At 46.7% G+C, this 23495-nt stretch overlaps 1 protein-coding gene across 2 annotated transcripts; it reads left to right on the top strand.

Annotated features, from left to right (window-relative positions):
* The first annotated feature begins 587 nt into the window (after positions 1-587).
* Positions 588-22765, top strand: ASRGL1 (asparaginase and isoaspartyl peptidase 1). 2 transcript variants are annotated; one of them, XM_003774398.4, is made up of 8 exons: positions 588-864; positions 5177-5293; positions 7188-7382; positions 13720-13862; positions 14530-14687; positions 18849-18967; positions 20429-20539; positions 21724-22765. In XM_003774398.4, exons 2-8 carry the CDS (start codon positions 5209-5211, stop codon positions 21954-21956), a joined length of 1044 nt encoding a protein of 347 aa, XP_003774446.1. In that variant the 5' UTR covers positions 588-864; positions 5177-5208; the 3' UTR covers positions 21957-22765. The 2 variants fall into 2 exon arrangements, with proteins under 2 accessions (XP_003774446.1, XP_031799248.1); XM_031943388.1 differs by lacking the exon at positions 588-864 and adding an exon at positions 3461-3483.
* Positions 22766-23495: the final 730 nt, after the last annotated feature.

Here is a 23495-nt window from a genome sequence, read left to right as displayed (position 1 = left end):
CACAAAAATCTTGACAGGAAATTGACGCGGGCATAGACCGAAGGTTGTAAGTGCTTTGACGGAGTCACACAGGCAGTAAGCGTCAGAAGCTGAATTGGAACTCAGGTCTTCTCCCCGGGCCTCAGTTTCCCCAGGCACACCGCCGGGGTTTGGACGTTCCTCGCGGAGCTCCCGGCCTTGCCTCGGCCAAGGGAGACTTTACCGTAATTACCACCCTCCGCGAGGGCGGGGGGAGACTTTGTGGTGAGCCGCTAGAGAGCCCTCCCCCGGCAAAGACCGAAATCACTCCTCGGGGGCTTCCGTAAAAGCTTACCGTAATTACCTCGGGAGCGCCTGAAACCACTACTTACCCCAGCCCAGCGGAGGGACGTCCTTACCGTAATGACTCCACTGGGGCTCCCAAGCCTCCACTCCACCCTCAAGTAGAGTAGAATGAGACGGGACAAGCCGTGGGCTCCGGGCGGGGCCAGTACCGTAATTACCCCCCCCCCTCCCCCCCCGGCCGCTGCCGGAGGGTTTAAGGTAGTGACACCCCTAGGCTTCCGTGCGGTCCCGGCGTTCTGGGGAGGAAAGAGAGGCTGTACCGTAACGACTGCGGGGGGCGCCCGCGAGCCACTACCGTAATGCCAGCGCGCGGACGCCCAGGAGCCTCTACCGTAAGGACTCCGCCCGGGCGCCGCAGCGCTGCCCCGGGTGCAGGGAGCCGACGCCGGTGTCCCGACTGCCCTCGGGCCGCCCCGTAAGGACTCCGTGCGGCCACCTCCCCCTCCCGTAATGATCCCCGCCGGCGCTCGTGCGCAGGCGCAGGAACCGTTTTCAGTCCGCGGAAGCCTCGGGCGTTCGCATTCGGGTGGGAAGCTTGAGGTGAGAGGATGTGGACGGGGCTCCGGGAGCCGTTGGGGCAGGCCCCGGCCCGGGGACCGCGGGGGGCGGGGGGGGAGCTGTCTAGGGTCCGGGCTGAGGCCCTGGTGGGTCACGGGGAGGTGCCGCCCCCAGCCCTAGAATGGGGGGAGGAAGGAGGCGCAGACTCCGATGGGGCAGAGGAAGGGACCCCCTCCGGGGTGATTGACAAGCTATTATTGATGCGAAGAAAGCCCCCCTTCCCCTCTAACACCCGTCAGCCCCTCCCACTCTTCCTCCTCCCTCCCCAGCCAGGTCTTCCCTTTCATCCCCTCTCCTCCAAGTCAGTCCCCCCTTAATCTCCCCTCTCATGTCTCCCCCTTTCCCATCTCAGCTCTTCTCCTTTCCTCCTTCTCCCCTCCCCTCCTCTCTCCCTCCCTCTCCCCTTCCCTCTCAGGCCTCCACCACCCCCTCCCTGGCACCCCAGCCTCCTGAGTGGCCTCCCTGCCTTAGGGCTCTCCCCACTGCCCGGCTCTCTGTTACCTCCCAGGCTGCACCCCTCTAGTTTTAATGAGTCTATTCGGTGTCTCCCACTGTTACTCTGTAGTTATTTGCTATTGGTATATTTTGTTTGTTTTTCTTGTATTTCCAGAGGGTAGAGTACAGTGTTACTCTGTAGTTACCATTTGTATTTTTTGTTTCTCTTCTATTTCCAGAGTATACAGAACGATGTTACTCTGTATACTTTCTTTGTTTTTCTTGTATTTCCAGAGGGTAGAGTACAATGTTACTCTGTTTGTATATTTTGTTTGTTTTTCTTGTATTTCCAGAGGGTAGACTACAGTGTTACTCTGTAGTTACCATTTGTATATTTTGTTTCTCTTGTATTTCCAGAGTATACAGAACAATGTTACTCTGTATATTTTGCTTGCTTTTCTTGCATTTCCAGAATGTAGAGAACAATGTTACTAGTTGTATATTTTGCTTGCTTTTTTCCTTGTATTTTCAGAACACATAGTACAAAGTTTCTCTATAGTTACTATAGGCATATTTTGTTTGTTTTTCCTTTATTTCCAGAATATACGGTACAATGACTAGCATATCATAAGAGCTTAATAAATGCTTATTGACCAACTGAAGGGGACTGATTTAATCTTCTCCATTGGAAAGTAAACTCCTGGAGGGTACAGACCCTACTTTTGTCTTTCTTGTATCCCCAGGCGAGGGGCAAAGTCCAGAACTTATTTTTGATACTTCCTATGTGATCAGTTAGTCTGCAAGCATGTTTTAAGTGCCTGCTGTGTGCCAGGTATTGGTGGGGGAGGCTCTAGAAATATAGAGACAGAAGTAAAACAGCCCTACTCCTCAAGCACCCATGGCATTGCAGGGGGAGGGTAAAACAAAAGAAGCTTCCCTTCTGCAGTTCTACCTCCTTCCTGGTGAACTGGATCGTGTCCAGTTTATCAGATCTTGTTTGGCCCTAGCTGTGTGAAGGGGAGCCCCTTGAAGGGCCTATTTTTTCCCTCTCGTTTGTTCCTCAGTGTTAAGCACAATTCCTGACACACAATAAGTGGTTAATATTTATTGATCGATCACACATATAGATAAAATACCAAGTAGAATTGTATTTCACACCACCTTTGTAGGTCAGGGAAGGGAGCAGAAGAAGGGAGAGGATTTGGAACTGAAAAATAAAAACAAAAACATTTAAACAAAATCGAGGCCAGAGGGGAAAGGGGGCACCTGCTGCTTTGGGGCTCAGGAAAAACTTTGTGTAAAAAGTAGTACTGGACCTCAAAGGGGGCCATTCCCCCCATGGGGCACAGCAGAGACATAGGCACATTCGTGGGATATAGTGGAATTGGAAGAAATGCAATTTGGCTGGACCTTGATGGGCAGAATCCAAAGGAAGCTGGGGCCAGCAGGAAAAGGACTCTTCCAGGATTCTCAAGGCCAGAGGCCTGAGAGGCCGAGAGAGGAGGATGTCCGAGTCCAGCCCTGCACTTTACTGAGTCACTTTAGCAGCTTTCACAGGGTGGCTTGAAGTAGGGAGAGAATGGGGAGAACAAATGAGGAGACTGGGTTGTAATGCAGGGAGACTAAGCTGGTGGGCCCTCAGACGACAGCATGGGGCACAGGAAGAGATGTTTCAGAGAGAGAGAGATCACAAGCTGTTGGGGACATGAGAGCCAGGAGGTAAAGTTGACAGGAAATGATGAGTCTTTGAGACTGGAAGGTTGGAAAGCTCAGAAGAGGCTGCATTCTAGTGAGAATAAGCAGTTTAAACATGGAGTTTGGGGATGAAACTACAGGGCATTGGGTTTGAAATGCCCAGGAGACAGCTGATGGAGCTCAGATCTGTAGGTCTGGGAGTTACTGCCTAGATCACTGATCCTGGCCAGCTGAGGGAGGTCACACAGAGTGGGTAGAGACTGAAGGAAAGGGGGCAAGACCAGAGCTTTGAGGGCCCCCACAGTGAAGGGGCACCATCTGGCTAATGATCCAGAAAAAGAGACTTGGGAGGAGGGGTCAGGCAGGCAGAAGACAAACCAGCAAAAAGTGGTACCATTAAAATCCAGAAATGAGAAGACAGGACAGGGCAAGGAGGCCCGAAGAAAGGCCAAGCCGTTGCTGACGTCATTGGTGAGGGCAGTCTGAATTCAGGGAGAATTTTGGAAAGGTGATATGGGAGAGGAGAAGTGAAGGAATCACCGCTTGGTCTCGAAGTTTGGTTGAGAAAAGGAGCAGATAGTGCTTTGCTCCCCCTCCCCAGAGGGTTTTTGGCTGGGTTCTGTTACAATTAGTGGAGTTTGAGCATGTTTTCGGGCAGAATGGAAGAAGGCAGCCGAAAGGGGAACATTGAAGATGGGGGGAAGAGATGGACTCTGTAAAAGGGGTTTGACTTTTTGAGAAGGGTCAACTCTATCAGGTACAGGAATAAGGAAGGAGAAAATGGGGACAATTGTCAAAAGATTGTGAGATGGGAAAGAAGCCCCTTTTCCAAATAACTGTTACTGTGAGAGTCAGGGAAGGAGTATTTAAGGAGAAAAAAAAGGTTGGAACAGCTGCTGGTGTATACAGTAGGTGCTTAATAGTGCTTATGGATTGGAGAGTAGGAAAAGGAATAAATTAAGGAGGAATGAAAGGATAGCTTTATTGTAGTAAGCATCCAGTGGAAATTAGTACTGAGGTGCCAAATTCTCCCAGTGCAGCCTGAATCAGATTAAAATGTTAATTAGGAAATGGTTAACAAAAATATAACAAAATATGGTAATTTGTGGTTTTCGAAGTCAGTGTGTGGTCCATAGGGACTCCTGGATTAGTAACCCCACTTCCCTGCTGAGGGCCTCAGTTTCCTCATCTTTAAAATGAAAGAACCGTTTGCCCAAAGGACTGAGCAAGAGCAAATGTCCTAATTTTCTAAACCCAGAAGAATGGTTTCCTTAGACTTTAGGACTTTGAACTTGGCCTTGTTCTTGATCAAACTCCAGAGCACATTACTAAAGCAACAGTTGGGGGATATCTATGTAGAAAAGGAAGCGGTTAGTACAAAAGGTATCCTAGATTGATGAAATAAAAGCAGATTATAAAATGAAATACCGGATTAGCTTCAGTTCCAGCTTTTGAAGATCTGAATAGAATGGTCACTGGACAAAGTTTCTCAGAACTGCTTGAGCAGAAGTTGAGGAGATGTGAGCAATGGTAGAATTGGGAGGCTTTGAAACTGTTTGAATGTTAAACCTCCCAGAGAGCTGAGCTCAGCTCTGTGCTATTTCACATTTTTGCCAGTGACTCAGATAGAAATAAAGGGCATGCTTGTTCACATGGCCTAAAGCCAGGAGGAATGGTTAACCCAGTGTGCAACAGAGTCGAGAGCCAGCTCTTGAGAATTTCCTTTAATAGGATAACATTTAGTGGGAATAAATGTAAAGATTTAGACTTAGGTTTTTAAAAAAAAAAAAAACCCAGTGCTTCCCTAATAGTGGAGCTATTTTCAGTGGTTTACCTGAAGAAATCTCGGGAAGGCTAGCACTTGTGGATTAAGAATGGGATGGCAGCCAGACGTCCTCGATTTCAGACTGCAGTAAAGAGCTCTGTAGAGTGCAGGACTGGGGAGGGAAGAGTCCCAAGGCCTATTTCTGGGCTGCCTCCTTTCAGGTCTGGAGCCATCTTTTAGGAGCACGTGATAAGCTAGACAGAGTGCAGAGGAGGGTGCCCAGGTGGTGAAGGCCTGCAAGATCAGGCACTAGGAGGAGGCTGAAGGGCTGGAGAAGGGGGGATTCAGCGACCTCCCAAGGGCCCCGTCTAACCTGCCATTGTGTGATTCTTTGCCCAGATGGAATCAAGTGCCCAGTAAACACCTTCAAGATGACTGACATCCCTTGCTCCTCCCACTCGGGCCACTCTGATCACCGTTCCTACTCCTCTTCCAAATCATCCCAGTTCCCCCCCGGTCAGTACCCAAAGCCTTTCCAATTTGGTGGGAACCACTAGGGTTGGTTCTGGCTTGACAGTCAGAGCCCACAAATGCCTCCATGCCACAAGAGGCACAAAAAAAGAATTTCCCATTGGGGCTCTTCTCTCAGAAAGATGGAAACCTCTCCATGTTGTGGGATCCAGCTTCTAAAACTCAAGTTCATGACCTTACATGGGGTCTTGTAACTGAATATGATGGTCACAAAATGATGATTTCTCACCAGTAAATGTTTGATTTGTATACCTGTACCTGAGGTCACATAACAAATTCTGGGGCAAAAGGGGTTGCAAGTGGGCAGCCAGGTGGCGCAGTGGAGAGCATCAGCCCTGAAGTCAGGAGGACCTGAGTTCAAATCTGATCTCAGACACTTAACACTTCCTGGCTGTGGACCCTGGGCAACTCACTTGACCCCAATTGCCTCAGCAAAAAAAAAAAAAAAAAAAAAAAGCGGGGTGGGGCAAGTGGAAAAAGTTTTAAGAAATCTGGTTGTAGGAGATAATCTGTGAGAGTCACTGGAGTCAAAAATACAAAATACTCCACATCCCCTGAAGCCAGCCTGGTGATATGTGTCTCCACATATATTTATTTGTATAAATTTATGCAGTTTAGCCAGCCTCAGCCTCATCTGTCACTGCACTGTCAAGCTTTCCGGCTTGAGACATTAGGGGAGCAGTCATGGGCTGGATCAGAGGGACTTGTGGAGTAGAGGGTGGGGCAGGAGACTTGATCCCTTTATCTCTCCAGACTCTAGGCCCCTGCCTCCAACTCAAATCAAAATGGGGGCCACAGAGCCATCACAAGGTTGCCTGAGGGCACCCTCCCCCCCCCCAACCCCCATTGCTACTATCTCTGCATTGTTGCGTTTTCATTTCTTTCCCAATTATACTTTCAGGCCAAACTCAGGGAGGGTTGTGGGTTCAGGTGCTGCTGAATGGCAGAGGAGCTTTCACTTGACTTGGTAGAAGGGAGTTCCTCACTCCTAATGATAAATGATTTGTAATCACTGTCTTTATTAGGAGGCAGGGTGGTGCAATGGAAAGAACCCAGGTTTGGGAATGGAGAAGCCGGTCTTCACGTCCAGGCTTGCTGTTGCCACCATTCTACCTCCAGCTAATCAATTTTCTCAGATTTAGCATGAGAATGAGCACAGAACGACAAACTAAACTGAGAACAGTTTGTAGATGAGGAATGAGCAGGAGGGATGATCCAGATTGCTTGCATCTCCCCTTGTTATAGTGAGAAATTATTATGTTGATTTAATTGGATAGAGGGCAGCTAGGTGGTTCAGTGAATTGGAGTTCTGGGGCTGGAGTTGGGGAGCCCTGAGCCTCAGATACTCCCTAGCTGTGTAATCCTGGACAAGTCACTTCAGCTTGTTTGCCTCAGTTTCCTGATCTATAAAATGAATTGGAGATGGAAATGGCAACATTTCAGGATCTCTGCCAAGAAAACATCAAACAGGATCACAAAGTCCCACACGACCAAAGAACAACAAATTAAGTAGAGAGAAAAAAGAGAGCTGTATAGAGTTATTGCTGTAGCTGTGTCAGTAGAGCTAGGGAGAGGCAGAGAGGCCTGAAGTCAGGAAGATCCGAATTCAAATCCATTTTCGGATACTCCCTAGCAGTGCAACTCTGGGCAGGTCACATCTCTGTCTGCCTCAGTTTCCTCATTGTAAAATGGGGATTAGGACATTCTGAATCAGGAGATTCAGATGAAATATTTGTGAAATCTGTGCTGATCATTAAGCTAGCGCACAGTAGGCGCTCCACAGATAATTATATCGGAATTATCCTTAACAAAAATCTCACCTGGAGATCGCCAGCCATTGTCCTGAAAAGCTCTCAGTTTTCATACTCTTGGTTCTCAGAGATAGTTCAACCTGTAATTGTCGTTCATGGCGGAGGAGCGGGCTCCATCTCCAAAGAACGTTCAGAAAGAGTGCGTCACGGCGTGACCAAAGCCGCTTTGCTGGGCTACCACATTCTGAAAGATGGCGGGAGCGCCGTTGACGCTGTCGAGGGGGCTGTGGTGGCTTTAGAGGATGACCCCGAATTCAATGCAGGTAAGTTCGTGGGTTGGAAGCGAACAAGACCAAGAAGGGTACGTGCTGGGCAAATGATGCCTTCGTCGTGGCCAGAACCTTGACTCTGTCTTTCGTTCTTCCCTTCCTCCTCTGTATCCACTGGCTCCACACCACCCATCCTGTATCACTTGTTTTCTCGCCGACCCTTCCCCCCCCTCCCCCAGCCCAAGGACTGGCTCTCTGATGAGGGCCCCTGTTTGGACCACTCAGCTGACTTCCCAGTAAGACTTTCTCTGTTCTCTCCCCTCCCTTTGCTCTCCTATCCATCTTTCCAAAGCTCTTTTTTCTCCCGTAGTTGTAGTCATGTTATCCTCAGAATTGAAAGGGTCCTTGGAACTCCTCTGGATATGAGTCTCATCTCTAGCATGCTTGACAAGTGGTCATCTGATCTTTCCTTAAGGGAGAGCCCCTTGCCTCCCAAGACAGCTCACCCATGCCTTAGCGGGCTTTCCTGACATAAAGCCACCTCTTACTCTGACCCTCCAGTCCATCTACATGATACACCCCTTCTGGTACTTGAAAACAGCTTTTGTGGCATGTCCCCCACGCCATGTGACCCCCACGTGTCCCCCAGAAGAAAGAGAAACCCCCAAGCCTTTTCAACAGTCCACATGATCTGAAGGCTGGCCTTTGTGGCCCTCTTCTGGGTACTCCTCAGGTTTATTGGAGTCCTTTGGAAAATGTGGCCCCCAGAAGTGAAAGCAAAGTACCCAAAGTGCTCAGAGGAGAAGCAGAGGATGATCCCTCCCCTAACTTTGGATGCTCTTGCCATAGCCTCAAACTACATTCGTTGTTTTGCTGATTCATGGAGTTCTTGGCTCACACTTTTTCAGAGCCTCTTACAAGAGGGAACCATCATCTCTCTCCAGTCTTAATTTTATAGTTTTCTCTTCCCTGAACTATGTATTTCAGCTAAATTAGCTGAAATTAAATTCAGCTACTCTTTGCTCCCTTGAACAGAACCCGTGCTTTCCTTTCCCAGTCCCAAGAACAGGCTATCTTTCCCCATCTATGTGTTGACTTCCAGCCCATCCTAGAAAGCCCCATTCCAACACCCCTCTCCCAGGTTCGGCTCCTCCTCACTGAGGGTTGTTATGCAGAGGTCCAGCTCATGAGTGAATAAGCCTTTGCCAGAGATTCTGTAAGGGGGGAGGGTCCATTCCAGTATGGATTGGGCTCCGTGGCCTCCATGGTTCTCTCCTGTTCTGAGATTCCATAACAGAGCTCTCTAAAGAAACAATAGACTTTTTCCCCATCCATTACGTCGATACCGGGGCGTATGGTAAGCCAAACATCATAATGGCGCCCGGGTCTGTCTGAAGGCTGACAGCGCTTCTCTTTCATTGCTCGGTGGGGTAGGTACCATTCTGTTAGGACAGATGTAAATCAACAGCTTAGAATGGAAGAGTAGCAGAGGGAAGAGTCTATTCAAGCACTGATTCACCTTTGTCCGCTGAGGACTGAAAAGAAAGGATATTTAAGAGAGACCCACTCCTGTTTTCCCGTCTCCTTCTGAGAAAGCACACTCCGTCCCCGCCCTTCTTCCCTCCTCCTGTCTCCCAGGTGACTTAGGTTCCCACAAAGGTAAGCTTGGAATCAAAACTGTTGGGAAATAATCTAGGGGCCGAAGTTCAGATAGGGTAGGGGAAGCAGATGGCTCAGAGAAGAAAGAGGCAAATCCTGAAATCTTTGAGGAAGGAAAAAATGTCCATTTTATAAAAACTTATCTCAGATCTTTTTTTTTTCCCTTTCAAATTCGGTCCAAGACCTTGTGCCCAGAAGGCCACTCATGAGTCTTTTAAGCATCTGAAACCAGGAAAAACAGATTTCTTTCTCATTCTCAATCTTGAAAAGGGATAGATCAACTCATTTCTTCATTAAGGCAGCTTTGTCCAAGTCCCATTCAGACTCCCCCTTTGTGTTAGAGCTCCCTCAGTGACGGGAGTTATAGACAGGGCTTGGCAAACTACGGACCAGGGACCAAATTCTGCCCATGGTACCTTTCGTTTGGCCAGCCAGGGAGATAGCCTACGGGTCATATCGAGCTAAAGTAGGCTCCTGTGGGGATTGGGTGTTGGTTTGGCTCTGCTAGGAGCTAATCCTGTGTGTGTGGACATAACTGCAACCATGGGGATCCTTAAACACACAGTCAGGATCCAGGCCAGAGAATTTGGTTTGCTCTCTAACTGAATACAAGATTCTGGAGGATAAACCTGTACCGATTTGTGCCAGGACAAAGGTGGAAGGAAACATGGGCCTGGCTCTAGGGTGTCCTTCCCTACTGGAAGGGCCAGTCCCACAACAAAGAAGCTGGCCCATTGGGTGATCCCTGTACTTTTCCACAAGTATGTGCTTGGAGCTCAGAGGCCCTCCCTGCTGGAGGCCTTCTCCAGAGTCAGACTGCATCTACTCTGCTGATCTTTGGTGGTTAGGGAAATCCTGGTCCAACAGAGCACTGGATGCCCATCCCCCAGCCAGAGAGGGCAGGGCCATGCCGGGGCCAGCTCAAACTGGGAACCGATCATTTAGATTTCAAGGTGAGCATTTACACCTTGGAAATTAGCAAGCACTACATACAGATCAGGATTTGAATTTTCATTATTAAGACTGAAAGTATTACCCAGAGGAAGAAAGGCAGGTTCATGCTGCTCTGCCCATTGGACACCTTCCCGAACTTCACCCCATCTTGCACCAAAGCCACCCTCCCCATCATGCTTAGGGCCCACCCATCCCAGGAATGCTTGTGGCTGACCAGCTTGCTGTTGGGGATGATGCTGATCTTGAGGCTTCTTTATCATGGGCTTGGGGTACACTTCTGAAGAAGAGAAACTCCATCATATCTGATCCCCAGAGTTCACTGTCAGCCAAGGAGTTCCAGTTCACCCAGTAAAAATACAAGGAATCTTCCTGGGTGGAGGCTGTCAGGCCATAGACCTTCAAGATGAAAGAGGCAGTGGTCCCGCGAGGGTACAGGAGAGAGGGTAGGGTGACATGTCCTGTGAACTAATTCCCCTCATATCCTGATCCCCATCTGATATCACTGGGCTACCAGCACCTCAGAGAAAGAGGCACGAGGTCTGGGTCCTTCGGCCCCAAAATGAAGATGTTCAGATTGGATGATCTCTGAGCTGCTTTCTGGCTTTAAGGGCTTGTAATACTTCACCTTTTACCTGATTCTCTTCTCCCTTTGTATTTTCTGCCTCCGCTCACAGGGATCTTAAATACCTACTGAGCTAGCATCCAGATACATAGTCTCAGATGAGATAGAAGAGAGGTGCCCAGAGCCTGGGAAGTTCCAGTCATGCCCCTCCTGCACTAGGAGATGGCCCTGCCCTCTCTTTTTCCTGAATTTTCCTATAGAAAAAAGTCTCTTATGTCCAAGTCCTCCTGGTTCTCGCTAAGAAATAGTCACACTGGTAGGACCAGATCCCTCCTCTGCCCTCACCCTTAAAGAGTTATTTACCTTGTTTCTGTCAAGAGCTGAAGCCCAGCATCAGCCTGTGAGTCTACAAGAGGCTGAAAGGGCTTCAGGCAATGAGCTACCTACACACCTTAGTGTGTCCCCTTAGTACTGGGAAGAAGAGAGGACATGTGGCAAAGTTGAATTGTGGTCTCATCTCCCCAAAGCATCAGGAACCCTCTTTAACCCAGCTAAACCCCTGCTATAATTGATGCCCCCCCATAGCCTAGTCAAATATCACCCTAAAGGCCCATTTTCCCAAGGAACCACACAGGGCTAAAGACTTTGGTTTTGCCCTCCCAGGACCTTCCCTTTCTGCAGATGTATCCCCTTTCTGCCTTTCCCTCCCAATCTTCCAGTTCACAGACAGCACCTGATTCCTTCAGCCCACACCCACTTTCCAAAGGAGAGCAGCTCCTGACTGCTCCCAGAACTTCTCTGCTGTTCAGTGGTTAATCTCCTATGGGTCCAAGTTTTAGCCGGTGCCATGACCCGCTTAAGGGAAAAAAGGACAAATGTTTCCACACCCACACTTCTCACAGCCTGCCTGAGGCCCTGTAGTCTAGCTGCCACTTCCAGAAACGCTCGCCTCTCCTTCCTCTTCCCAGCTCGGTAAAGCCAGCTCTGCCCGTGAGATTCCCCAGAGACTCATGCAGAAAAGCCGGGCACGTGCACTGGGCACTACGGACAGCATCAGAAACGAGGCTTTGCAGAAGAACTCCTGCAAAAAAAAGAGGCCCACGAACCATCTGTTGTCTTGTTTTCCCTGGCCAGAAAGTGCATAATGTACGGTGTACATGGCACTCATCTGTGCCTGGGAAGCCTTGGACAGACAGTTGAGTGAAATTCATGGGCTCTTTTGAAGAATAATCTTATTAAATGCACAGAATCAAATATCTAAGATTATAAAGGAAACCAATTATTGAAGTAATTACCAGAATTTAAAAAAAAAAAGTTCATAGACCTCAGCCAGGTTAAGAACCTGAAAGAGAGAAACCAGGAAAGTGCTTCCTTAAGCCACTGACTGCAGCTCCCCTCATGGGGACTCAGAGGAAAGGCCTAGCCAGCAGGGGAACCCACTGAGCTAAGCCATTGGTGAGCACTTCACCCCTGGGCTGTGAGCAGCTCTCGGCCCTCACTGTAGTAGGTAGAAATGATGAGGAACCTGTGAATGAAGCTCCCTTTGGAGCTCTCTTTTCCTGGGACAGAATTCTGCCCATCTCGCAAACCTGTCTTATGTCCAGGAAACCCACCCCGGGTTCATTATGCTGCCCTGACCACTGCCCTTTGTCCAGGTTAATCATACCACTGAGAACTTGAGCGATCTGGTGCTTGATGAAAATGAAGATTTGAGTCTTCAGAAGTAAAAATGCCCTATAAAGCCGTTTGTCGCAGCTGGTGCCTCCTGTCAGAAGACAGGCAGATTTAGAAAGTAATGGCTGGTTAAGGAGATCATGTCCCAAAACATCATTTGCCTTAAAGTCTAGAGCTGGTGGGCTTTTAGCAAGCAGTGGATCACAGCTTACAAAATTGGGGAAAATCTGAAAGGGGAGAAGGAAGACAGATGAATCCAAGGGACTGGCTACCGTGTTGGAAGAAGAAGAGCACTAGACATGGCCAGAAGCTGCAGGAAACCAAATTTAGGAACATGACCACCAAAAGCCATGACCTCAGATGCTGGTCTGCAGATACCCAAAGTATGGGCAATAGGCAAGGCAAGCATCAGGGCCAATCTTCCCCTCCTTTACGTTCCTGGTTCGCTAATCAGTAAATGCTATCTTCCAGATTCTCACTCCAATGGGATTTCTTGTTGGTGATAAAACAACTGTAGCCAACAATCTTTGATCATTAATATCAGATGCCTCCTGTAGCCCGTCTTTTGCATACAAATCTGTCAGACTCTCAGGTAATTCTAAGCAACATTGCTTACAGAGAAAATGCAAAGGCCCAGAAATCCATTCTGCCTTTGAAAATCTCTCTTGACACAAGGCATTTCACTCTCAAATTATAGCAATCTCCACAAAAGCTCCACTATAAGCTAAATGATAAAACTGACTCATGAAATACAAGATCCTGCCTTTTGGGGGGAACACCTGGAGAATCCTTTCCCTTGGTACGACTGCTGAATAGATGGCCCACTCCACCGTAGAGCAACACATCCCATGTGACAATGCAACCAGCAGGCAGCATTCCCTCTATAGGTCCCTTGAGCTGCTTGAGTACTCTGGCCTTTGAATCGTTTGGCCCAGGAAGAGATAGCCCTTGATCTGGAGTTGGGAACTGGGTTCAAATGCTGACTCTTAATTAACTTCTTGCCTGTGCTACATTATGTGGATCACTTAACATCACTGACCCGAGTCTCCCAAATTTGGGGGTGACACTTTTAGCCTGCTTAAATTTAAACCAGTAGCAGTGTATCTGCAACAAGTGCCATGGAAACAAGAACATGGTTTTGTTCTTTGTCCAGTGTTCCCATGAAATTGGATTTTAATTGGCAGTCATTCCAAGCTAAGAACAAATTGAAATTAAATCTGGTTCTCAAAAAACCAACAAATCTGAATCAAGTCATTTTTAGCTCTCATTTCTGGGTCTCAGAATTCTTATCTTCCTTCAAGGCTCAGCTCAGGTCTGAATATAACATGTGCTCCTTAAGCCTCCATTTCTTATCCTAAGTGGTTAATACTTCCTCCCGCCTCAACTCACCTATACATTCACTTCCCCAAGTGCATAGAAGCTTTTGGGACTTATAAACTGTACAAATATAGTAGGTGGGAAAACTTGTATCCCAGTACTTCACACACTGGCAAATGACTGGTTAGATAGTAATTCTCCTTGTTCTCTCTCTTTTTCTTGTAGGTCATGGATCTGTCTTGAATGAGGATGGCCAAATTGAAATGGATGCTAGTATCATGGATGGAAAAAGTCTGAACTCGGGAGCTGTGTCTTCAATTAAGAGCATCGCAAATCCCATTAAAGTCGCCCGCCTTGTTATGGAAAAGGTACAGCTAAACTAGGAGCATCTTTTTCCTTTTCTTTCTTTTTTTGCTGAGGCAATTGGGGTTAAGTGACTTGCCCAGGGTCCCACAGCCAGGAATTGTTAAGTGACTGAGGCCAGATTTGAACTCAAGTCCTCCTGGCTTCAGGGCTGGTGTTCTAGCCATTACACCAGTTAGCTGCTCCTGAGCATCTTTTTCCCATCATTTCTCAGTGACCTCCCTCAGGCTTAGGAGCTGTAACAGCCACAAAAAGCTTGTGTTCCTGGCATGGTTCTCTAAAACAGGTGAAATGGGTCTAAATAATGTTATGTGAGAGTCCGTCATTGGTCTATGCTAGCCCATGGTACTCTGGGAACAAAGGTATTTCTTACTGGCAGGGAGAGAAGCGATGTGGGACCTTAAGCTTTCCCCCGATACTGTTTTCTTCCCATTGAGGCACCAATTGGACCACTAACAAGTTAGCCATCGACTGATGGCTTTTCTTATGACAACCACAGATTGTGTGGTATCTGTACTGGAAAGATAGATTTTCCCAGCAGCTCCAGTTCCTGCCAGAAGAAACTAAGCAGTGGAATTTGCCATTTTGGACCTTTGTGCTCTGAAGGTGTAGCCGCCTTCACACGCTCAGGACGGCTCCGGTCTAATGATTTTCCTCCCCTTTCCGAATCAGACAAATCACTCATTCTTGACTGATCGAGGTGCAACATGTTTTGCTAAGAGCATGGGGATTCCAATCATTCCTTGTGAAAAACTAGTAACGGAACGAAACGTCAAACGTCTAAAAAAAGAAAAAGCTGAAAAAAGTGCTTGCATGACAGAAGCCGACAAGTAAGTATTTCCCGGGACTCCGAGTTGTAGATTTGGAGAGCTTTTCCCGGTGTCCTAAAACTTAGAATAGTATTCGGTCTCCTACGTGATACCCCTCAAACACCATTCCATTTCATCCCTCCATATAAGAAAACACCAATCCCACCAGGAAGGAAAAAACCAGCCTCAGTTAGCGAAAGTTTCTCAGGGAGTGATTCTGATGAGGTCGACCAGAATCGGAACCAGGGAAGATAGGAGAATGTGTGGCCTGGGCTGCTTTTTCAGGAGAAGCAAACATTCCGGAGGGGTTTACCTGCCCTTTACAGATTCCCCTCTGGGCTCTTCATCTACTTGACCCTTTACTTTCACATCACTCCTCTCTGTGTTATCACTCAGTTTAAACTGACAAAGTCTTGAAGTTTTTCTGTAATGAGTTTCAAAGTCCAAGGAATAATAGCCCACTTATTTGAAGCCGTATTAAATACAACAAAATGAGGACAGTACTTTGAAATGTATGGTAAGTCACGACTTCAATTCGAGATGCTTGTGAAGACGATATAACCATCTAACAAAGGAGGAAAGGACTTTGACAATCCTTGAATCTTTCCTCCTACATAATGCCTCTTCATACATCTGGTTCTCTTCAGGAACAAAGGATGTCAAACAGGCAATGCAGCGTCTTCATTCCTCCTTTTGTCTTTCCTTTCTTTTTTCTTTCTTTCTTTCCTCCTTTCTTTTTTCTTTCTTCCTTTCTTTCCTTCCTTCCTTTCCTTCTTTTTCTTTCCTCATTTCTTCCCTCCCTCCCTCCCTCCCTTCTTTCCTTCCTTCCTTCCTTCCTTCCTTCCTTCCTTCCTTCCTTCCTCCCTTCTTTCTTTCCTTCCTTCCCTCTCTCTACATATCCTTACCTGTAGGTCCTCTGCCCAAAGGAATATGAATTTTGATCATTGAAACCTCACAAGCCATCATGGCCTAGATTAAACCCAAATCATTGTAGCTATCATTGATTGGCCAACAATAAGTCCCTGCCCAAGCCTCATTTGATCATTGTTTGTTCTCTGATGGCTTGGAGTTGTGGTTGTTTTGGCCCAAAACTCTGAAGGTCTTCCCCTTCCAGATTTGATTTGATTGGCCATTCTCTGCCTCATTTCTTATGAGCCAAAGCACTGAATGGGTCTTGCCTCAGTCAAACTGAGAACTTGGCTTTGAAAGGCCAAGATCTTCCATTATGTCCACAGCCATCTCAGCTGTCTTATCTCTATCTTGCCCCTGGACTCCTGGGGCTCTGGAGAGAAAATGAGCTTGGTGATTTTGCATAGCCATCCTTCACTTAAATCCAATTCACTTTCAAGTCTTGTCCTCTCTGAGAATGGAGAACAAAGAAACCGCCTCCTGAGGCAGCCCATTGCCAGGACACTTGGGGTGCCCTGGCACCAACTGTTTCCTGAGGCAGCTCTCCTCTAACTGCCCAGTTTGGAAGGACAGAGGCCTGCATCCCTCTCCTTCGCTCTTAGGAAGCTGTTCATACAATAAATCTGCTTACACCTTGGTTCTGCCTTCTGCAGCCATACAAAATATCTCCCCTTTAACATGACCGTGCTCAGATCTCCCTAAGCCGTTCCCTCACTCGACATCCCACGTTCCTTGCAGCCTTCATAAGTGACATGATTTATGTACCTTCCCTGCCCGCTCACCCTTCTATCAACACTCTCCAGATTTTGGATATTCCAGATCTCTCACAGTGCATTTTTGGCGTTAAGGTTTCAAAAATCAATTGTTTTTTCCCATTTCAGCCCATAATTTTAAAGATCTTTTTGGCTCATAATTTCCTCACTTAAATGTGTACCCACTATCTACTTTCCTCAATTTCAGCCTTCTCTGATAAGTGTGTCTTTTATATTTTCATCCAAGTATCCAAAAAAAATATTAATCAGGACATGGCGACCTCTTGGCTCACCGTTAAAGTGCCCCCTGGTCAGGTTCACCTGGATCCACTGTCAGCCGTCTTTGGGCACAGCTATCCATCCAGCTGGCTGTGAACCCCCCAAACTCTTCTTACTCTCATTCAGTTCATACTTTGTCATTTTATCCATGAAGGTAGAGTGAGAAATTTGTCTGGGGGATTTCTGATCTGACTTTATTTGTGTGGAAAGTGTTTTGTAGTTTTGCTCATGTAGTTCCTCACTTTCCCTTGGCAGAAAGATTCCCAAATATTTTATCCTATTGACAGTTATTTTAAATGGAATTTCTCTTTGTATCTCTTGCTATTGGATTTTGTTAGTGATGTATAAGAATGCTGATGATTTATATAGGTTTATTTTGTATCCTGCAACTTTGCTAAAGGTGTGGATTATTTCTAATAGCTTTTAGGGAGTTTCTGAAATCAAGGTATGCTGTGTCTATAACATCCTTCTGGTCCTCCAGGCCAGTAATGATGTTAAAAAAAATTAGGTTGTCTTGATATTGTTTTCCTCATGTAGTGTTTTTATTAGCTTAAATGTATTATCTCTATTACATGGGATCTACTTGATATGGTCTTGTTTTTAGTGAGTCTCTTTCCATTAGGGAAAAAAGTGGGGATGACTAAATGCTCCCCAACATTTACTGAATCCCTCATTCTAGAAGTTGCTGGGTATGAGCCAGATCATTATTTCCAGATCATTTATTCATTTGTTCATTCACTCAACAAGCATTTTCCAACACTTACTGTTCCAAGAACTGTGCTGGTCATCAGGAAAACAAAGACAAAGATTAAAGTCTCTGTCCTTGGGGAGTTTACATCCTCTTGGGGAAAAATAATTTGGATGCAGAAAAGTACATGCAAAGTAGGAACAGAACCTTAGCAACTGGCGGAATAAGATTGGGAAGAGGCACTTGGATTGGGCTTTGAAGAAAGCTTGGGATCCTAAGAGCCAGGAGGGAGGGCACTGCAGGTGGCGGGGCCAGCCTAGACAAAGGCACACAGGGAGGAGATGCAACAGACAGGCCAGCTTGGCCAAACTACTGAATAAATGAAGAGCGCTGATATGTAGTAAGACTCAGAAGATCAGCCACAACCAGATTTTAAGGGCTTAAAGTGACAGCCAATTGTATTTTGTCCTAGAGGCCAGAGGGAAGTGGTAGCCCTTCGTAAGAAGGAAGGCCTGGTCAGGCCTCGCTGTAAAAATATCAGCATTCAGAAAGCTGTTGGAGGATTCCTCCAGAATTCTGCTTTTGGCAGATGTTCAGGCAGCCGCATCCTGCTTTACGGTCCCTAGTGTGCTCCCCCAGGAATATCTTTCTCTATCCTTTTTTCCTGAGCCAGATGTTCCCCATCAGGTTTCTGCAAGGTACTTCTGGGTAGTATGCATACTCTGGGGCCATCTTCTGCTAGACCCATTTGTCATCTTTTTCCTGTGTCACCATCCATTTCCTTGTTTTCTTTCTTGATCTTACCTGTTACACTGCTTCACATCCAGTTTTATGAGAGTTGTTTTCTTCCCTTTAATTTTCAGCTTAAAGCCTTCTTGATCAGATCTGTGAGTCCAAAGTGTCCGACCCTTTCCTAATGGCAGCCTGAGTCATTTCAGTCTTTCAAGGAGAACCTGTTGAGGTTCTGTTGCCTTCAGAAAACCAAATTTTGCTCTTTGCCATCTCTGTATGGACTTCACACATTCTTTTATTTCCAGTTATCAGTCACTGGGAAAGAGGAGGGCACTCCAAAAGTGCCTCAGTTCCCTAAATAAGACACAAAATCAGATCTTTTGGTTCCTTCTAGTGGGATATTCTAAATGGGTCACCCCCTGGTTCTTAAAATGAGTTCCTGGGAGACCTTATCTATCCCACTGCAAATAGGCGGGAGAGGGAGGAGGAAGACAAAAATGAATGGAGGAAGCTGGGGAGGAAAAAAAGAAGAGAGGTCCCCGCAAGAGAGGCTTTTCTCATTTCCCAACTCACAGATTTACCTACTTAAGGAGCGGAGAGAAGAGGGTTAGGGATCTCTTTGGTCAATGTCAGTCATTGTGGATGTTAAAAACACATCATCAATGGCCTCTTCTGTCTAGCTTCTGCAGAATAAACAGCCAGCGACCTCCTTTTGGAGTCATTTTCTGGCCTGGGTACAACTGGGTTTTGTTGAACTGGGACTTCATTAAAGCTTGCATTATAAGCTTCAGTCTAGCTCTCTGTTCTGTTGCTGTTTTTCAGAAACACTGGTACGGTGGGTGCTGTGGCCCTTGACAAACATGGAAACCTGGCTTACGCAACATCCACCGGAGGAATCATTAATAAAATGGTTGGTCGCGTAGGGGACTCGCCATGTGTAGGTAAGATTATGCCGGTGATTTCCCCTGCACCCCTACCCACCTGCTTTCTTTCCTTCCAAGCACTAAATTCATGCATGGCAATCTTAATTCTTGCCGAGAATTTCTCGCAACTTTGGTCTTAGAGGATCTGCTCCATGGACAGAGATCAGAAGTAGAGAAAGAAAATATAATATAATCAAAGTCAGAATAATTCACCATTTCAAATAAGTGATATTTCCGGTTTAGGTTACCTTAAATTTATATAAAGTATATTGGGCCTAATTCCAGGGGTGGAATGAGAATGGGTTTTGGGTTATGGCTTTAAAAAACATCTTATTGATCTTTTTTTTTTTTTTTTGGTAGGAATAAGAATGTAAATAATAGATGCACTCAGCTACCTTCTTGGGAAGCCAGTACCAGCAGGAAAAGGATTTGAATACTAAATGAGGCTTTTGGTCAATCCAAAAAGAACACTTGATTACTATTGAAGGGCATGACCCCCTTCCCCAGGCCTTCACTTATGATTCAGTTTATTATAAAACCAAAATCCCTTCCAGTGCTGACTCTTAATGCAGGAAGGAACATACAAATGGCCTTCAGAAGATTTGGAGTTTGCTTCTGGAAGAGAAGGGAGGTTTTCCCATTTTCCCAAAGCATTCCCAGCTCAGAGCTGAAAATCTCCAGTGTAGCTTTAAACTATGGCCTATAGCTTCTCCTTTCTAGATAAATTCTGGCCAGAAAGTGCCCACTGGGGCGGTCATCAGCCTCCAGGGCACCCCCATGGTGGTCCAGCCTGCTCAGGCCACTTGTGATCCATATGGGGAGAAGAGTCCAGCTGTGAGTACATAACAGGACACCCAGCAGGAAGTTCCTCCTTTAGCTGAGAAGTTTCAGGTGCTTACTCAAGTTGAGATGTGTGTATAAACTTGTACACGTTTGCATGTACTCATAGAGATGCACATGTATGCTTCTACGTGGAGATAGCTACCTCTTCTTAGCTACCCAAGACTTCCCCGGAGTCTCCTATTAATATCCCGGGTAGAATGGAGAAAAGGAGCCAGACAGAGGCACACCCTTTCCTCATGGAAATTTGACTGCAGCCAGATGGCAAAATGCACACTCCCCAGAAGCCCAACTAATCATATACACACATGTACCTATACACACATACATGCACACACCAACACATATCCATACATATATCCCAGAACCCACCTCTAAACTACTGAAAGTAAGGGAACTCTTTTCATGAGTGGGTTTTTGAGGCTCGAGTGATTTTTTCCCACCCCTAACCCCCCAGCAATAAAACCACAAAATGTCCACACTTTGTTTGAAGGGACCTTTAGATGATCGAGTTCAGTCCTCTGTATGAGGGGCCAAGGAGTATTTCCCAGCTTTCGCAGCCCCCTGGAAGCTGCAGCAATAGCCTTTGGGCCTCTCTTTGGTCCCCTCGTAAGAATGTTGGTATTCTTTTTCGGACAGGTTCTGGGGGCTATGCCGACAATGACATCGGGGCGGTTTCTACCACTGGGCACGGGGAGAGCATAATAAAGGTGAATCTCGCCCGACTGGCTATCTTCCATCTGCAGCAAGGTACTCAATGGGTAGAATGTGATTTATTTGCAGTCCTCGTAGTCTGTGTCTATAGCTCAAGAGAACGGACTCTGGAAGTGTGTTCACGGGGCCGAGTCTGATAAGGTGACGCTCATTAGGGATAAATGTAAAGTCTTGCACTTGGCACCGAGCATCAGCTTCACACAGGCTCCCCAAGCTCCAGGTGAGTTAGCAGAGCAACGGGGCAGTCCGGCAAGCTCCCGGCCCCCAGGCTAACCCCCCAAGACCTCTACCTTGCTCAGACCTCATCTAAAGGACCATGGTCAGGTTGGGGCCCAGTGACAGACTGGGGACATTTGAGGAAGTTTGCCTGGAGCTATCCAAGTGCTGAAGGGGAATGGGCTCTGCAGAGGCTCGGGCAGAGGCCAGACAGCTGCTGCTCAGGGGATTCTAGTGGGGCTTCCTTTGGACTGTGGCTTGGATTAGAGGCTGCTGAGGGCCCTCTCACCCTCTGATTCTAGGCTTAGGGACTATCCCTCCCTTAAGTTGTCCCATGGCTTCCTTGGAGTGGGGGATGTTTTCAAAGATTGGACCACTGAACTAAGCTCTTATGGGCCCTAATGAGAATGGGCTGGGAGTAATGAATTATCTGGTCATCCCAGCTTTGCCTCAGGCTGACGCAGACATTTTCACCTTGGGGGCTCCCGGTGATCCTCCACTGACCTGTGGCAGGCCCGTGGTCTACGGCAGGAGATGGAGCGTTGCACATTGTTGAAAATCATTGAGCCCTGAAACCCCCCATCTGTGCTGCCCTTAGACTGCTCTTGTGAGACTCCATGGGAGCCCGCGGGCAGCATCTCCTTTGTAGATTCTTGTGTTCCCTATTCTGCCATCTCCTTCCTACAAGGATCTAAAAGAGAATACTTTTTTAAGCGAGGGACTTGGTTCCCTTGCCCAGAGAACTTCGGGAGCTAGAAAGAGGAGAAGTTGGAGGGAAGAGCTGAGAGGGCTCTGCTGGCCTTTCTCGGGTGGCCCTCGAGGCCCAGAATCACGTGAAGAATTTATTGGGCCCCAGTTTGAGCAATTCAATGAAAATCATTTGTAGAAGAAAAAATAAAAGTCTTGGGAGGCAATCTGCTCGTCAGCAGGCCTGTGTACGTGCTCTCGTATTTCTCTGCATGACGGCCAGGAATTGCTCCATAACCACTGCCTCTTGTTTTTAGGAAAGAAGCCGCAAGAGGCTGCTGATGCCGCCTTGTGTTACATGAAGACCAGGGTCAAAGGTTTAGGCGGCATCATTGTGGTTGACAAATCAGGAGAATGGGCCGCAAGGTGGACCTCGGTCTCCATGCCCTGGGCCTCGGCCAAGGACGACAAGCTTCAGTTTGGAATTGTCCCCGGGATGGTGCACATCACTGACATCGGCAAAAACAAATCCCCTAACCCATGTATCTGAGTGCCAGGTCTGGGATAGGAAGAGGATGAATAAAGTGGGCTGGTCTCCAGCCTAGGCAACGGTAACATTCAGGAGAGCTTTACCTTACTCTCGTAGGTGTACATTTGGAGGAATCATGCACCCTGTCACACTTGATTTGTGTCCTTGATCAAAACAGATTCTAAAATTTTCTATTTTTGGCCCACTATGAAATAAAAGTCAAAGCGAGATTTGCCTCAAGATGGCAGAGGAGCTAGCATTAGCCATTCTCTCGACTGATTCTTTTGGTCTTGAATCTGAAAGAAAGCATGAAAGCTTCCATCTTAGAAGGGACTTTGGGCTTTTACAAAAGCTGTGGCCCTGAGGGCACTTCTGAGAAAGACAGGGGGGCTTTTTGCCAAATGGTGGAATAGAGACACCGACTAGTTACATCCAAGTGATACTGTGTTTAGCCACTCAGGCAGTTGCAGAAACAAAGGAAAGCAAGAGGCAGGTTGGTAGCGCAGTGGATAAAGTGCCAGCCCCGTGGAGGCAGGAGGGAGGATCAGAGTTCAAATCTAGCATCAGAATCTGACACATACTGGCTATGTGGCCTCAATTGCCTCACACGCAAAAAGCAAAACAAATCAGGCTTTTGTCCCTTGCCAGGACCCAGAACCTTGGTTTCTGCACAGTTAAAGCAAGAAAGAGCAGGATGTAGGGTTTGAGCCACCTTGTTCCTTATGCACAGAGAGGATCGGGAGATACTGAGGACTTTCCCACAATCAGGTGAATTGCAAAAAGTTGGAACTTTATATTACAAAATGACAGATAAAGGCAAAATGAATTTACTCATGCTGTTTTTTATGTAACATTCCCCTCGTTGATCCTGAGGTTCTTAGCCCCCAAGATCACTTATTGAAATGCTTTATCTATTAGGGATTTCTGGACAAAATGAGTGTCTACCTTAAGGGGCTATATTAAAGGGGTGGGGTAAGAGGTACAAAGAATATGAGCACAATCATTTCACATGTCCCTTAAGGAGACAAACTTTGTTAAACTCTATAGGTAAACTAAGGTTGTAGACCAAACTACTTAGAGGACTCACCATGGGCTAATTTGAAAGTGGAGATTTTCATGTCACCAAACTAACCTCCCCAAAACTTAAAGCTCCATGAAACAAAAAGTTGAAGCAATATGATAATCAGTATTAAATAACATCAAGTCGCCTCATAACCCAATTGCCATTTAACCACATTTTGTCTAACGTTTTCCCTTGGGCATTCTGAAATCTCATTTTCAGACTAGTTCTGAAGGGACTACTCCTGGTAGATTTCCTTCTTCAAATCATTTTTAGATTGCTAGGTCATTTTGTTAAAATCTGCCAGTTACAAGTCTTAGTATAATTTAGCACAACTTCCTAAAATTGGTTTTCCAGTAATTCATGTGAAAACCAGCTCAAGACTTTGGGTTCTGATCCCATTAACAAGAGCATCAAGTTAGGAAGCCATGATTCACCTGAAGCTAAATGAGAGAATTTCAGTTTTGACACACCACTTGCTATTTCTGTCTTTACCTAAA

The sequence above is a fragment of the Sarcophilus harrisii genome, chromosome 6 (genome assembly GCF_902635505.1).
Source record: "Sarcophilus harrisii chromosome 6, mSarHar1.11, whole genome shotgun sequence".
Lineage (NCBI taxonomy): Eukaryota > Metazoa > Chordata > Mammalia > Dasyuromorphia > Dasyuridae > Sarcophilus > Sarcophilus harrisii.
This window is presented reverse-complemented; position numbering and strand designations above follow the sequence as displayed.

Bases quoted from the DNA above. Each gene is read 5' to 3' on its own strand.
- ASRGL1 (XM_003774398.4), top strand. From the start codon at position 5,209: ATGACTGACATCCCTTGCTCCTCCCACTCGGGCCACTCTGATCACCGT. The intron at 5,294-7,187 runs GTCAGTACCCAA...CTTGGTTCTCAG, and splicing joins ATCATCCCAGTTCCCCCCCG to AGATAGTTCAACCTGTAATT. The intron at 7,383-13,719 runs GTAAGTTCGTGG...TTTTTCTTGTAG, and splicing joins TGACCCCGAATTCAATGCAG to GTCATGGATCTGTCTTGAAT.